The sequence below is a fragment of the Nannobrachium achirus genome, assembly GCF_963921795.1.
Source record: "Nannobrachium achirus genome assembly, chromosome: 3".
In the NCBI taxonomy this organism is placed as follows: domain Eukaryota; kingdom Metazoa; phylum Chordata; class Actinopteri; order Myctophiformes; family Myctophidae; genus Nannobrachium; species Nannobrachium achirus.
This window is the reverse complement of record NC_137812.1, coordinates 74,397,084-74,414,548: the sequence shown is the minus strand read 5'-3', so window position 1 is coordinate 74,414,548 and position 17,465 is coordinate 74,397,084. Positions and strand designations below refer to the sequence as shown.

The following is a 17,465-nucleotide window of genomic DNA, read 5'->3' as shown; positions in this document are numbered from 1 at the left end:
TGTATTTATATAGTGAGAACACTATGTTATCCTCTGTATTTATATAGTGAGAACACTATGTTATCCTCTGTATTTATATAGTGAGTTCCGCCGCATATTTCTGTCGCAGACAGTAAAGGCAGGGCCCTTAGCCAATGAGGCGCAATTGGTGGAAAAAAATCTGGGAGTGGTGTTAGCTGGATGGTTGAGCTTTACATGACAGTTAGCACGCTGCAGAATATAGTCACGTTGGCAAACATAAGAAATGAAGTAACAATGTATTTGATTAAGAGTTCTTATTTTAGTTATTGTTGTGGGCTCGCTTGAAAGGCGAGAACACGATGTTATCCTCATTATTGTGGGCTGAAAGGCGAGACCAGTATGTTATCTTGATTATTTAGTGAGTTCCGTCGCAGACGGTACAAAAGCTTCACATGACAGTTAGCACACTGCAGAATATACCGGTAGTCGCAAGCGAGCCCACACTGTTTCGTAGGAACAGTATTTCTAGTTTAAATAGGTATGTGTGTGCATGCATGCATGCATGCGTGCGTGCTTGCTTGCTTGAGTGTGAGTTAGTGACAAACGAACGGTTTTGTCTAAAATTCAGGGGTCTTCAACGTTTTCAGGCCCCTTAGTTGAGAGAGAGATGAAGCAGGGACCCCCACAACCTGTTCATAGATTCCATATAGTTTAATTGTTTGACAGCACAATCATCAGTGTATTTTGGATTCATGTCAATTTGTGTTTTCAGATATTTAACCACTTGAACCGTCAATACTTAATGAACTTGACCTTTCACTCTGTACTTAGTCTGCTCTTTTTCCCCAATACACCAAAGCTCTCTGCGAGGCGTTGTGAGCTTAGATCTGCTGCTATTTTTGGCTAACGTTCTCAGAATATGGACACTAGGGTTCAAGTTGTTAATATAAAAAGGATTGGAAAATTTGGAGGACCCCCTGTAGTAACTCTGATGACCCCCTATGGGTCCCGGACCCCCTGTTGAAGACCCCTGTTCTAGAATTTAAACTCTAAATAAAGTTATTACAGTTAATCAACAGCTGTGTTGTCCACCTGCTTCAGAATGTAATGGCAACAACAAATCACACAATCTATGAATAAATTAGGCTTATAATTTATAAATCCTTGAGCGTAAACTGACATAATGTGATGTCATGCACATGGAGTTACGTCATAAACACAGCGTTACGTCATAAAGCTCCTACCTTAGTTAGTAAAGTTGTGATCAAAGCAAAGATAAATACAAATAAACAAAACAATTCTTCACTTGTTCTTTCTGCTTCCTGACTCCACTGAGCATGCGCACATCCACCTGTTACACCAAAACCGGTGACCCATGGATATGTGTGTCGGCTAAATTTCCCTTCCACAATTAATAATGATCAGCATTAGCCTGTATATTGTTGTGTTATAACTAACAGCGATAACTGATAACTTTACACAAACACCGTGTCTGTCAATGAGAGTTTAATGGGACGTTGTAATGGTAGCGACCCCTGTGGAGTCACCGATGTCGGTGTAACACCCCTCATGCAAAGACGTTAAACAGACAGTGAAACGTTCATTCACTTTTAATCATAAGTTATGATTAATATTATGATTCATAACAATAATAATATACCTATGTGTTTTATTATTTATAACTTGCCTTTGTCTTTGTTTAAATTGGGCCAGAGAGCGTAGAAACATTTTTTCCCCAATATTTCCTTAAAATAAAAACTATTTAAATGTTGTTTATTTTCATTTGAACATGGAAACAACAATTTCGGAGACATATCCATGTTCATTTGGTGTTTTTTCTTTTCTTTTTCAATCTATTTAATCTATTATTTAATGTTGTGTTTTAGTTTTATTTGAAAGAAAACACACACAACTGACAAGGCTTGGCGCATGCGCAGTACTCCGTGCAGTCAGTGACGTCATCGGTGTGTGTAAACAACAGGCAGAGACATTTAAACTGCTGCTGAGCAAAACAAGCAGAATAAAACACGATAACATGAAATAAAACATCCTCCACGGGAAAGGTAGGAGATAAACACTGTATTATTACATTATCTGTATGTGAACACGTTAAAGGCTTCACTAGTGCATGAAAACCAATGAAATACTGGTTATTATGGTGTTACACCAGGGAACATACTGTACAGTGTACGTCTTAAACAGCTATATGTTGTTACACTGTTACTGAACAAACACTATATACTACTATTACAATATAGAGCTATTTAACACTGTTACTGAACAAACACTATATACTAAATTCCAGCTAGATTTCTCAGAGATTCAGCCGCCACCATTGCTCCAATAATTACCCACATAATTAACCTTTCCATCGAACAGGGTCATGTCCCACAGGACTTCAAACTAGCAAAAGTAACCCCCCTGCATAAAAAAGGTAGCAAACTAGACCCTGGAAACTACCGTCCCGTTTCCATTCTTAGCTCCATATCCAAAGTCATGGAGAAAATAGTCTACGAACAGATAGCAAGATATCTCGATGAGAATAATCTGATTTACGAGTTCCAATCTGGATTCAGAAAATCTCATTCCACTGACACATGCCTTCTCTATTTGACTGACCAAATCAAACGCGAAGCGGATGACGGCAAATATAGCGGCATGGTCATGATGGACCTCCAGAAGGCATTTGACACCGTAAATCATTCTATTCTGATTGAGAAACTAAAAGCCATCGGTCTTGACAGCGCAGCAGTGAGGTGGATGCAGTCTTACCTGGTGGGGAGGGAACAGGTGGTGGAGATTAACGGTACCCTGTCCCCCCCCCTCCCGGTAAACTGTGGTGTTCCTCAAGGTAGCATACTGGGACCTCTGTTGTTCCTAATATACGTGAACGACATGGCATCTGCTTGTGACTGCAACCTGTTCCTGTTCGCGGATGACTCGGCTCTCCTAGTCTCGGGCAAGGACCACTTGCAGGTTGAGAAGACACTTAACTCTGAACTAAGTAAGATCTGCACATGGCTTAACGACAACAAATTATCAATTCACCTGGGTAAAACAGAGTCCATCCTCTTTGGATCAAATCATAACCTCAAAAAAGTTGATAACTTCACAATCAAAGTGGGTGACAAGGTCATAACACGAAAAAACGAAATCTCTTACTTAGGATGTATCCTTGAAGCTAATCTTTCCAGTGAAAAGATGACTTCTAAAGTAATAAATAAAATCAACCAACGAACTCGTTTCCTACAGAGGATCGCCCCGATGGTCAATTCCAACACACTGAAGACCATAGCTGGTGCAATAATCCAGCCCCTCTTTGACTACGGAGTCCACGTATGGTATTGTGACGCCCCACAAGCCCTGAAAACTAAACTACAAACAGCCCAAAATAAACTAATTAGGGTCCTGCTTAGACTTCCCTATCAGACTCACCTCACCGCTACTCACCAGTTAAGAGTGGGGTGGCTCAGAGTAGTTGACAGAGTACAGCAACTTGCAATGGGCCTGGTGTACAAGATACACTACACCACTATGATACCCAAGTACCTGTCAAAATACTTTATAAACATTAAGGATGTCCATAATTACAACACCAGAGGCAGCGCCACAGATCACTTTCAACCCAGAGTCAAAACCAACAAAGGGTCAAACTCTTTTTTCTGCTATACCACCAAAATGTGGAAAGCCTTACCGAAGGCCACAAAGGAGTGTGGATCACTAGCATCCTTTAAAATTGCCCTGAAAAACCACTTACAGGCAGCAGCCGTTCGCAACTGGTAAAAAAGAATCTAGCCCAACCCTACCCTCCCCTGCCCCTTCTTTGTATATACTGTTTGTTTTGACTTACTGTCTTCTATTTTGTTTTTCTTTACATATCTACTGCATAGTACTGTGTTCTATTTGTCTGTCATTCAATGTTATATGAGATACTTCAATGGTTTCCAGTGGAAATAAGCTTAGTCTTTTCATGGATCTCCTTTTAGTAGACCTTGTACCAGTGAACTGTACCGTCATGAAACTGTACCTTTTCCTATGCAAACTTCTAATAAAGTCTTCAATCAATCAAAACTACTATTACAATATAGAGCTATTTAACACTGTTACTGAACAAACACTATATACTACTATTACAATATAGAGCTATTTAACACTGTTACTGAACAAACACTATATACTACTATTACAATATAGAGCTATTTAACACTGTTACTGAACAAAAACTCTATAGAAAGTGAGCGTAAAGGTGGTTGCACACTGCTGCGTTTTTCGGGTCGAATATCGGAGTGAATTTCGGAGCACGCAAATAAAAAAATCAACCTCACGTTATGTCAGTCACGTTTGCACACTGCCGCCCGTTTCGCGCACCACTCGGTCCCTTGTTCTCTATATCTCTCTCTCTCTCCTTGCCCTGAAAAACGCATTTCGCAACGAAAAACGCAGCAGTGTGCAACCAGCTTTAGGCGGAGTTTCGCTCCAGATGACGTATTTCCCGTCGCCATCCTCGAGGGACGTCACTTATAATAATAATAATAGTCTAAGTGCACTACAACGTTTACACAACCTCCATGACGATCCTATTACTGTATGTATTGAGATAGATTGTTGTAGGCTACAACAGTTATCATCAAAATAAACCATATCAAAGTGTGCGGGACATTTCTCTCTCAAAATAACAACTTTTCTAGTGTTATTTCTTATCCTGGTAAACATCATGGGTCTGTCCCTTGTTCAGCCATGTCAGATATATTTTCTCTTTAAACAAAACCGTTTGCTCAATCTCATTGTAGGCCATATCCTATAATATATTCAATAGATATATTTTTATGACAGATTTACTGGCCTCAACCTGCCGTGTAATATGTATTAGCCTAGACACTTCAGTCAACTCTGCCACTTTACGCAGATCATCTGAGAGAGAACATTGTGGTCAAGCAAGGATCACTTTGTATTGAGAGAGAGAGGTGCGCTTTCTCTAATTATCCAACAGAAGAGAGAGAGAGAGAGAGAGAGAGAGAGAGATACATGCTCAAGCCTATAATATATTAAATAGAAATATATGTGTTATGCCAAATTACAAAACCAAACCCGAGTGGCCCCGTAATGGTCTTGTCCATTTCCGTCCCGTTCTGATTCCTTTTTTTTTTTTTTTTTTTTTTTTGAGACTTGTGACATTGTCCTGAAATCCGTTTATTTCCGAGGTTCAGAGAGACCCGAGCATAGCTTATTATTAGGCTATTAAAAGTCCATGCGTGCCTCTGCCTTTCATGTGGTGAGGTCTACTCAATCTAACATACTGTCTGCAGCTGTGTGAACTGATTGACAGGCACTGTCAGAAGTCAGAGCGGTGTAAACTTTATCATAAATGTAGACTTATTATTGTCAATGCTGCTGGTTGGTTGCCTAGGAATCTATAATATTAACATTGAAACAAAAGCCAGGGAGAAAGGAATGCTTTTAGGCTATTTTCTATCTACAGAGGTAAGTCATTTTCCGTTTAGAGAGAGAAAGAGAGAGAGAAATGGTCGAGTGAGCTTCACTTTGTATTGTAAGACGGGACCTGTGTTGCATTGCCGATTAAAATATAATCTCTTTAGGCCTAAGCCTATTTATTAAATCACAATCGAATGTTGTTTACTTGCATAATGGGGACACTTTTTTTTTAAATTGTAGGCTATGTTATATGTAGTCACTGGAAAATGTTTCAACATCTGATCTCTCAGTACTGTTGCTTCAATTTTTTTTTTTTTTTTTTTTTTACTGGTCCCCCTCGGCAATGGCGCTGGTTTTGTAGGCCGATAACTCCAAATCGGCCTACAAAACGTCATACGCACGTTCCCCATAGCAATGATTACTGTCACAATATAGAGCTATTTAACACTGTTACTGAACAAACATTCTATAGCAATGATTACTGTCACAATATAGAGCTGTTTAACACTGTTACTGAACAAACATTCTATAGCAATGATTACTGTCACAATATAGAGCTGTTTAACACTGTTACTGAACAAACATTCTATAGCAATGATTACTGTCACAATATAGAGCTGTTTAACACTGTTACTGAACACTCTATAGCAATGATTACTGTCACAATATAGAGCTGTTTAACACTGTAACTTACTGAACACTCTATAGCAATGATTACTGTCACAATATAGAGCTATTTAACACTGTTACTGAACAAACACTCTATAGCAATGATTACTGTTATAATATAGAGCTATTTAACACTGTTACTGAACAAACACTCTATAGGAATGATTACTGTCACAATATAGAGCTATTTAACCTTTTAAACACATACCTATTTGTTATCACTTAACCTTCAAGATTGTCTGTGAACGGTTTCCTCTCAATTCCAATTAATTTCCAGTTTATTAAAGTGTCATAAAGGATACCTCAGGAGGACAAGGTCCTCGACGAGGTAAAAATACTTTATAAACATTAAGGATGTCCATAATTACAACACCAGAGGCAGCGCCACAGATCACTTTCAACCCAGAGTCAAAACCAACAAAGGGTCAAACTCTTTTTTCTGCTATACCACCAAAATGTGGAAAGCCTTACCGAAGGTCATAAAGGAGTGTGGATCACTAGCATCCTTTAAAATTGCCCTGAAAAATCACTTACAGGCAGCAGCCGTTCGCAACTGGTAAAAAACTAACCTAGCCCAACCCTACCCTCCCCTGCCCCTTCTTTGTATATACTGTTTGTTTTAGACTTACTGTCTTCTTTTTTGTTTTTCTTTACATATCTACTGCATAGTACTGTGTTCTATTTGTCTGTCATTCAATGTTATATGAGATACTTCAATGGTTTCCAGTGGAAATAAGCTTAGTCTTTTCATGGATCTCCTTTTAGTAGACCTTGTACCAGTGAACTGTACCGTCATGAAACTGTACCTTTTCCTATGCAAACTGACAATAAAGTCTTCAATCAAACACTTTAGACGTAGAGCACAGAGCCCACGTTGTCTCACACGAGCAAGACATTTCATAACCATAAATAAAGCCTTTTTAGGAGCTTGAAAGAATGTCTGTCAGTCTGTCATGTCACGCGTGCCATGGCTTTGGTCCGAAATCTCATTGTTCCTTCATCCCATTAGTCAGAATCTGGTGATGTTAACCTGGTGAACAATACCGGTACTATGCCTAAACTTAACCCTAACACTAACCTCAGTAAAACTATGCCTAAACCTAACCTTAAGTAAATTCAGACTAATGAGATGTAGGACTAATGAGATGTAGGACTTATGGGCAGTCCCCCACGTCACATCACACTTTTGCCCTAGTCATTATCTCTGCCACCGTTGGCCCTATCAATGCCAAACTTGGCACACACACTCCCTCTTCTAGCTCCACCATCAGGCCGATTTAGGCAAAACACTTTTTTGGGCACTGCTCCATTGCAAGGCAATCGTAGCCAATCATGAGGAAATATGGGAAATGGGACAGATCCATGTTGATGACATGACTTTAGAGATACTGTGTACCGCTTTGCGTGATTTTAGGCCAAAATCTGTAGGAGCAGTGTCCAAAAAATGTGTCTAGCAAAAATCGGTCTAATGGTGGCGCTAGAAGAGGGCCTTTTGAGAAATGAGGTTGTGGTTTGGCAGCCAAGGAGTGTGTGTGGAAAGTTTGTCATGGATAGGGGCAACGGTGGCAGAGATATGAGGAGGGGCAAAAGTGGGACGTGTGATGTGTGACAGATTGACAGTCAGACAGACAGCTGGTGAGCAGCTATACAATATAGTTAGGGAAAATTATCCGAATACTGTCAAATCTGGGAATAAATTCCTTACCAAACAATTTCTTCGCCAATGTGTTCGTAAAGGTGTCTGGTAACATATCTAACAAAGATTGAAATTCAACATCTTTAACTTTGACAGCTAGGGTAATTCTGGGTCTCATTCACTGACTATACACTAGACCGCGTCTATATATATACGTCTAATAGACGTATATAAATAGACACGTCTATTTATATACGTCTATTAGACGTCTAATCAACGTCTAACGTATTTTAGACCAACGTCTAAGAGACGTCAATTGCTCAGTGGGATCCCACTTAAAGCAGATTTTTTTGGAAGTAATTTTTCCCTTATAGTACAGTGTAAGTAAGTGAATGAGACCCAGAATTACCCTAGCTGTCAAAGATTTTGCTAGGGATGTTGCATTTGAATCTTTGTTGTTACTAGACACCTTTACGAACACATTGGTGAAGAAATTGTTTGGTGAGGAACAGGTTTTTATTAATATTCCCTGAACCCTACTGATGTGTCTTCTTTTTCCTTCCCCCAGGGGGTGCTGTTTCACCGTGGGACAGTGTGTGGTGCTACAGTATGCAGCAGGAGCAGCAGAGGAGCCGCTCCAATGTTTATTTTATCTATGAACGAAGAGGGCGCCCCCTAAAGGTTAATATGGTCTTTCATTAATTTGTCATTTTAGAGCTATTAAATAAGTCCTTAAATTATCACTTCAGAAATGTGTAGACCTCCTCTATACACTTAAACTGGTTGGTTTAAGTGTATCTTGTTCTGTTGTTTACTGTTGAGTGAAAACACAACGTTGCACATTAAGTTAATCATCTGGGGACCCCCCAAAATAATTTGGGGACACCCCGCCCTGGGGGTCCCGACCCACAAGGTTGAGAACCACTGCTTAAAAGGATAACACGAAATGCAAATGCCCCATGCAGGGGTCATCAATAATGTATGTCCATAAAACTGGGCCTTGTCTTGGGAGTCCAACCAATGTACCAGTGGTTCTCAAACGTTCTATTTGCAAGCCGGACCCCCTTAACTCTTTGATTGATTGATTGATTGAAGAATTTATTAGAAGTTTGCAATAGAAAAAAGTACAGTTTCATGACAGTACAAATCAATCACTGGTACAAGGTCAACTAAAAGGAGATCCTAGAAAGCCGAAGCTTATTTCCACAGGAACCACACTTCTTTTATACGTTTCAGCTCAGGATGAACGACACCAATTAAGTTTAACCATACCATTTATTGCAATGATATAACCATACGTGCAATGATATTGCATCTTTAGCTTGGCGATGTAGCTCTGCTTTGATAATCAAATTATCTGCTCGAACATGAGCCATAATCTGATATATCATAATCCCCCAGAGCAAAGCATGATATACAGATAACATGCACATAACATTGAACCTGCATGCACATAACATTGAACCTTCAGTTTTAAGAGATTACACATCATAATCCATAGAACACAGTACTGAGATTATACATCATAATCCATAGAACACAGTACTATCTGTAACGATACATACAACGCAACTACATTTACATGATTCAAGAGATCACATCATAATCCATAAACACATGTTTTGAGATCCGTCATGATCCATAAAACACAGAACAATCTGTAAACCATACATATAACATGAGTAACTACATATACAGGGAGGAGGACGGGGAGGTGGAGGGATTTTTTAACACGTACAGCTGCACAACCAGTAGTACAGCTAAACATTCTAGAATGAACATAGAACAGGAAGTTACCTAAATAGACTGTTTGTGATGCATTGTGGGTAAGAGGGCGTATGAGAATTAAGCTTGTAGCCAATGAGAATGAACATGAGGGGACGGACTGCTCTGTGGGGGTGTGAATGAATTGACTGCTTAATGAAGACTAGGCCCAGGGAGATAGCAACAACATATCCTGCCTTCCACAAATAAAAGAACTACCGCAGGCTCCATTTCTTTTATACGTTTCAGCTCAGGATGAACGACACCAATTAAGTTTAACCATACCATTTATTGCAATGATATAACCATACGTGCAATGATATTGCATCTTTAGCTTGGCGATGTAGCTCTGCTTTGATAATCAAATTATCTGCTCGAACATGAGCCATAATCTGATATATCATAATCCCCAACATGCGATCACGGCAGTGATCACATAACCGAGCTACATCAAACCAATAAGATGTAGCTCTGCTGTGATAATCACATCATCTGCTCGAACATGAGCCATAATCTGATACATCACAATCCCCAACATGCGATCACGGCAGTGATCACGTAACAGAGCTACACCAACTCTAAATGAGAATGATTGACTGAGCAGCGCTGAAATGTGATTTAATAAAATCCATACAGCATGCGAACCCTATGGAACCGGGGTTTCGGGATCACTGTGATGTCCTAAGGTGTGAACTGCTATGTGAATAGACAAGCTGTCTAATTCCCTCTATATGATGGCAACCAAGCGAACCCGTTCTCATGACAATGTGAGGAGACCTGACCGAGCAGAACATCTATATGAGCAGTCGGCAAAACTCTTACCCAGTGAGAATTCTGATATAGAGGGAATATTCTACTTAGTGGATTACCCATGCTAGACCTACCATATGCCTGTGTGCACCATTGACATCACCATTAACCTTATGCACCATAATCAAATTATCTGCTCAAACATGAGCAGATACTGCCCCAACATGCGATCAGGGCAGTGATCACCTAAACAGTCACACCGCAACCTATATGAGAATATGTTTGTCAGTAAAGCATCACTCGTGATGCAATTTCATTTATATCCATGCCGCATGAGAACCCTATGCAACCGGGGATTTCAGGGTAAGCATGCATGGAGACACCATTGACCTGATACAAACGAAATATACTATGTGAATTACCCATGTGTCACATTTCCTTTAAATACATATCCCAGTATGTCCTTCTTATCTGAATGCTGATATTCTGCCCTAGCAGCAGCAATTAGGTAAACATCCAGCAAAACACCCATTGTTTTGATGTTAAAGGAAATATCCTATAAAATGTGAACCAACTATGTGTATAGACAAGCTGTCTGTTCCTTCTATATGATGGCAACCAAACAAACCCGTTCTCATGACGATGACCCAGCAACTAGATGAGCAGTCGGCAAAACACTGATACCAGTGAAGTGTTCTGATATAGAAGGAAACTACTATTTAGTGAATTACCCATGCTAAACCTACCATCTAAACCGTATGCACCACTGGCATACCCGATGCACCATTGACATGCCACCTACAATCTAAACCGAATGCACCATTGCATCACCACTGATTCCCCTTCGTATCACCACCACCATACATTAAGCACCATGACTAATGTGATAACAGTTTAACAAACAACCCCCCCAACCTACTTATACACATAAAATGCCACTCTTGAATTAATCCAGATTAAACTTTAACGCTCTTGCTTATTGAGCTGAAGAATCTCCTCCACATAAAACGATGGAACATTCACAAGCTGCAGATGACCACCATCCATGACTTTCAGGTTAGATGATGGAACCAGGGAAGCTGCCCAGTTGCAGCACCGATCCAAAGGTGTGAGGAGTGACAACTTGGGGCGAAGTCCACACCGCTGGCACACTGAGCAGCCTGGCAACGAACTAAGGCCTTGATGTGGCCCTCCCAGCATCCTTGACGAACAGGGGTTCATTTCACCAGTATTTGGCCGCCATCACGGGTAGCGAGACATGGAAGAAATGGACAGAAAATAGGCAGAATCAGTTCTTACAATAAATATGGAAATCCCATTAGCATACTTAAGAGCTAAAGATAAATTGAATGTTAACTTACGGTTCAGAATTGGTAGGAACATGCAATAATAAGCTTTCAGAGCAAACAGTGAATTACCCATAATCTAAGAACCCCTATCTGCTTCCAAAAGAATATCTACAAACTAAAGAACGACAGAATAATTAACTGATATTCACAATATCAATACAGAATGGAGCGATTTTAACAGCCATGTACTTATATCAATTAATCCACCATGGCAGGCCGATCAAGACATCCGTGATCAATAACAATCCATCCATAATTTTCATTTACACTTAGATTTTAGAATGGTTTATTTATGGTTTATTTTAATGAGACAAGTGTGAAAGCGGATGAGTTTGATAGAGTGAGAGTGTTGAATGAGTGTAAATATAATGAATAAGTGTAAATATAAAAATTAGTTAATGTTAAATGTACAAGCGATTTGAATTGAGATGGTGGCGGCATCTCAATGAGTAACGATAATCATGTAGGCGAGTGAGAGCGTGTGTAAACAAGTGCCTACAAAGAGACACTATCTGGCTTTGAGACAATATGTGCTTGAGTTTGAGACAGAATCAATGTATGGGTTTTTGAATGAATGCGAGTGAATAGAATCACATTTCGAGCAGTGAGCAGCCACCAGAATGAAATTAGATGGATATAGATTGAAGAATAACCTGCCTTTCATGACGTCAGCAGAAGGAGATCCAGGTATACCACCAAGGTGAACTTGGTACTGCACGGCAATGACCAAGCTGCAATAGAGAGGACACCGGCAACACCCCACAACCTGACCTTCCACCATCCATGAAGGTCATCTTGACAGCATGAATCACTATAATGGGTGCAAACTCATGAAACAAAACAGTACAAGTTCAAGCAATGAATGAAAAACCCTTGAATGTAATTGTATTATTATTATTATTATCTTTTTTTTTTTTTTTTTTACTTCCTGAAAGCTGAAGCCTCCAAGTCAAAGCCCCAGTAAAGCACTGAGTATAATGACATCTCATCCCCTCATATTTTACCATACACCCAACACTGTGGGTGTGGCCAACTTCAGCTGAGTCACAACTCACCTGACAACCAGGCATACTTAATGAACTGGAGGGTGTTGCCACATACAGACATTTTTTAACACGTACAGCTGCACAACCAGTAGTACAGCTAAACATTCTAGAATGAACATAGAACAGGAAGTTACCTAAATAGACTGTTTGTGATGCATTGTGGGTAAGAGGGCGTATGAGAATTAAGCTTGTAGCCAATGAGAATGAACATGAGGGGACGGACTGCTCTGTGGGGGTGTGAATGAATTGACTGCTTAATGAAGACTAGGCCCAGGGAGATAGCAACAACATATCCTGCCTTCCACAAATAAAAGAACTACCGCAGGCTCCATTTTAAGTATCTCATATAACATTGAAAGACAGAAGGATACAGACGGATACAAAGGCAGAAAAAAAAGGGAGGGGGGAGCATGGGGGCTTAGTCTATTTACAAGTCACGGGTAGCAGCCGCCTGAAGGTGACTTTTCATACCAATTTTGAAGGAGGCTAGGGACTTGCTCTCCTTTAAGGCTTGTGGAAGGGCGTTCCACATGTTGATGGTATAGCAGGAGAACGAGTTAGAGCCTTGTTTAGTGTTAAATCTACGTTGATGATGATTAGTGGAGCTGCCTCTGGTGTTGTGATCGTGAACATCCTTGACCTTTAAGAAGTAGTTTGTCAGGGACCAGGGACCTGAGAGTGTACAAAAGAAACCAAACATTTTGTACAATGTGAGTAACAACCAAGCCCCCAGACACCACTGAGGTCCTGCAGCTTGTTCACAGATGGGGCCAGAAACATGAACGGAACGTGCATCTACTATCTAGGCTTCTTTGTATTGACATGTGCGTTCATAGCGGAAGTGCTTGTTCATAGAGAACAAACTCTATCACGCAAAGCACGTCACTCAGGTCGCCCTGGCCCCTGAGACACATTTTTCAACCGGAAGAAGGGGTGAAATTTGGCTTCATGCGCTGGGTGAGAAACTCAATGCAAGTGGACGGGCGTGGATATCTGGTGCCCTCTCTCTATTTATTATAACTCTATGGTAACGCCCTGTTATGGTGATTCAGGGCTATCTATCTCATGTGTTTCTAGCGCTGTTTCTACAACGAGCTTGTAGATCGGCTATTTTCAGCAAAGAGGTTTGGTGTAGAGGGGAAAAAGAGCAGACTAGTAAGTACAGAGTGAAAGGTCAAGTTTATTAAGTATTGACGGTTCAAGTGGTTAAATATCTGAAAACACAAATTGACATGAATCCAAAATACACTGATGATTGTGCTGTCAAATGATGAAACTATATGGAATCTGGGGGTCCCTGCTTCATCTCTCTCTCAACTAAGGGGTCCCTGGCCTGAAAATGTTGAAGACCCCTGCATTAGATCATTTACAACGGGTGAAATATGGGTTACAAAATTGTAAAAAATAAATAAACTCTGTTTTCCGTCTGTTCCGCAGTCATCTGCTGAAGGCTCCTCCTCCTCCTCCTCCTCCTCCTCCTCCTCCTCCTCCTCCTCCTCCCGCCTCCAGAACTTTGCGGAGGTCCTTCCCGTGGAGATGAGCATGAGGATCTTCAGCAGTCTGGACGCAGGCAGCCTGGTCAGGGCCTCTCTGACCTGCAGGCTGTGGAACCTCCTCATCCAGGAGATGGACTCTCTCTGGAGGAACCCCTGTCTGTCTGTCCGGGCCGTCTGTCAGAGAGAGGTGGACCGGGACCGGGGGGACGGGCTGTCCTGGAAGGTGATGTGAAAGACCTGGGGGGTCCCCAAAGGGTTTTGGGGGGTTCCCCCAGATGATTAACTTGATGTGTATAGGGCTGGGTTCGGTAACCACCGTACCGCCGTATCGCGGTATACCGCGGCCTACCGCGGTGTCAGGGTCCTTACCGCGGTCAAAAAAGACAAAGAATAGGCTATTTTTATTGAGAACGAGCGAGTTTTAAAACGGGGGAGAAGCGAGGACCGCATGCGCTCCATGCCGCTCTGCTCTGGGCCGCGTACCACAGGTTTGGAACAATTGGAAGCTTGGCCCGTCACATTGAGAGTCGGAGAAAAAGTGGACACTGGAGCAGTGCAGTAGCCTCGTAGCCTCAGCAGCGTTAAACTTTCTCCATAATCCACACGACACTCGCGCGCGTGCAAGACACCAGTCATGTTGCCATACCTTAGCAACAGGCACGATGAAAAGTACATTTTATTATTTCCCCCTGTAGCCTAGGTATGGCAGGTACGGGGAACTCGAGCAGTCGGGCTGTGGAGCGACGAATTTTGGGCAGATGATAGGAATATTTTGTCTTATCGCCGAACCTTAATTAATAGATACGGGGGTGCGGTAATTACCGCAATACCGGCGGTAAATGGGAGGACGGTAACCGCGATAACAAAATGTTGATACCGAGCCACCCCTAGATGTGTAACATTGTTTTCTCACTCAACAGTAAACAAACCAACATAAAGTTTAAGTGTATAGACTAGAGGGTATCTGCACATTTCTAAAGTGACAATTTAAGGACTTTTTAATGCCTCTAGAATGACAAATTAAACATTGGCCAAATTGTCAAATATTAGAGGCAGAAATTGTGAAAATAGACGAGGCGTTGTGAGCATGTAGATCTGCTATTTTCACAATAGAACCGTGTTATACAAAATGTAATGCCTCAACTCTTAGTGCTTGTCAGGGTGGGGGTCCCCAGTTCAAATATGATTATTTTGGGGGTTGCGGCCTGAAAGTGGTGTCAAAACTCTTTTTCAAAGGAGGCCACATTAAAACATATTAAAATGTTAAATATTAACTAATATATAAAATAAATATTAAAAAGGACCGACTATTTCTCCTGACAAAATGTACTTACTGTCAGACCAAAACAAAGTCACATACTTATGCATCGCAATTACAATATTTGATTTAACTATCATCATCAATATTTAATATCTATGGTCTTTTATCAGGTGTGTGCTCTGAACAAAACACAAATTACTCAGCTTTATTTCATATAACCAAATGTAACCAGATGTGCAAGGTGAAACATACAATAAAATATCCTTTCTTTGAGCACTTCAGAACAGCCCTGCTGCGAGATTTTCACCTTTTTTTCACCCTCTTTAAAAAAAAGAAATGGGGCTTAAGTAGCGTAGTTAATTCATAATTGGTCGCTGGGAGTTGTCACAAAGGGCCCTATTCTAAACCTCTTTGCCCTTTTTGAGCGGTGGTAAACCGCTCCATAGAGTGGCTGTGTGTGTGTCTGTAGCCTTTTTCCTCAGCGTTTTGCCATAGCAATATGTGTGTACGTAGCATCATGTTTGTCTAGTGATGTCATCATCGTGTGTCTGTAGCCTTTTTCCTCAGCGTTTTGCCATAGCAAAACGTGTGTGTACCATCCTAGACTCAAATCCAAGATGTTATGCAAGCACGACCACCGCTCACTTCACATTGGGTGTGATTTCTTTTTTTTTACTATTTTGAAAAACATTTTTAAATGGTTCAAATAGCTGATCTACAAGCTCACAACGTGTCGATGTAGATTGACTATTTGAACTATCAAAATAGTACAACAAAGCAAAGATGTTTAGGGCTTTAGGGTTTGGCATGGATGAAAATATGGTCCCAAATGTCTCTTTGGGGGTCACTAAAGGCCCCTTTCCACTGCAATGAGGAACCAGAACTTTCCAGAACCTGAACCAAATTCTTTAGTTCTGGTTGTGTGCTCAATTCCGGACCTTCCTGGTTAGTTTTGGTTATATGGATGGAAACGTAAGCAGAAGTTGGTCCTGGAACTTCACAGGTTCTTGAAAGTTCTTCTGTAAAGTTCTGGTTCTAGTTCTGGTTCGGCCCTGTAGTGGAAAAGGGGCTTAAGTGGAATTAATGTCCAGGAACCCCTGAAGGGTTAACTTTACACCTTGTCTCTGGTCAGGTGACCTTGGTGAGGAACTACCAGCGGAGCTTCCTGAAGAGGGATTGGCTGAGAGGTCGCTATAGCAACGTGATGTCATCAGACGAGCTGCGGGACCGCAGGATGTGTCCTCTGGACCGCGACACCTGGGGGGAGATCCTGGAGGCGGAGCTAGAGAGATAAACACCTTATATGGACATCGTGCCAGCTGAGCGAGAGACATAAACACCTTATATGGAAATAATGTGGGCGGAGCTAGAGAGATAAACGTGTGTTATTCCTACCGGAGCTGAGGAGAGGAGGGGGAGGAGCTTGTGCAAGGAGGTGCTGTGATTGGCCAGTAGCCAAACTGTCCCTATCGCGACTAGCCTAGTTCCAGACTCTGAATCGCTAGCCACACCCCTTTAAAATGTTGTTTTGGCGATTCAGGGGTCTAGAAGTGCTCTCATTGAAGAGGCTTTCCTCGTTCGAAAATCCGAACGTCGAATCAGCGTCGTGAATCAGCGTCTTGTGATCAGCGTGGGTGGGGGTTTCCCAGAACTCATGTGCGTTTCCAAGTAAACAAGCGCCGCCGCCGGACTGTACCGCACATCGCGTCGCCCGTCGCAGTAATATGTGATCGTATCGATCTCGCTATGAAACACCAGTAGCAGGCATGTTATGTTGTGTTTGATTCCTAGTTCTTAGTGCTCCTATTCTGCCTGTTTCTTTGGTTAGCAAGTAGCACTAACAAGCAACAGGCTAGCCACTAGCCAGCCACACATAACAACACTACGTCATGTGTTGGTCAGACGGTGAACCAATCGCAGAAGACTGCCTCTTTGGCAACGCCCATCCCAGGAATTGCCTTGGATGAAAGCAAGTTCAGACTGAATAATGGAGTGAAACGAAATGTCAATTCAGGCTGAGTGTCAGGCTATATCGCGATGCAACTCCAACGGAACGCCTCCATTGCGGTCAATAACTACACTTCCGCGTTGGGCGTGGCC

The 17,465-nt window shown here is 41.5% G+C and overlaps 1 protein-coding gene across 1 annotated transcript; it reads left to right on the top strand.

The window, feature by feature from the left end:
* The first annotated feature begins 1,946 nt into the window (after positions 1-1,946).
* Positions 1,947-16,771, top strand: fbxo48 (F-box protein 48). Its single transcript, XM_080721164.1, has 4 exons — positions 1,947-2,024; positions 8,268-8,380; positions 14,046-14,327; positions 16,498-16,771. The coding sequence occupies exons 2-4, from the start codon at positions 8,309-8,311 to the stop codon at positions 16,657-16,659; spliced, it is 516 nt and encodes a 171-aa protein (XP_080577290.1). The 5' UTR covers positions 1,947-2,024; positions 8,268-8,308; the 3' UTR covers positions 16,660-16,771.
* Positions 16,772-17,465: the final 694 nt, after the last annotated feature.

Coding starts and splice junctions, on each gene's coding strand:
- fbxo48 (XM_080721164.1), top strand. CDS start 8,309: ATGCAGCAGGAGCAGCAGAGGAGCCGCTCCAATGTTTATTTTATCTAT. Junction 8,381..14,045: donor GAAGAGGGCGCCCCCTAAAG/GTTAATATGGTC, acceptor TCTGTTCCGCAG/TCATCTGCTGAAGGCTCCTC. Junction 14,328..16,497: donor GGGACGGGCTGTCCTGGAAG/GTGATGTGAAAG, acceptor GTCTCTGGTCAG/GTGACCTTGGTGAGGAACTA.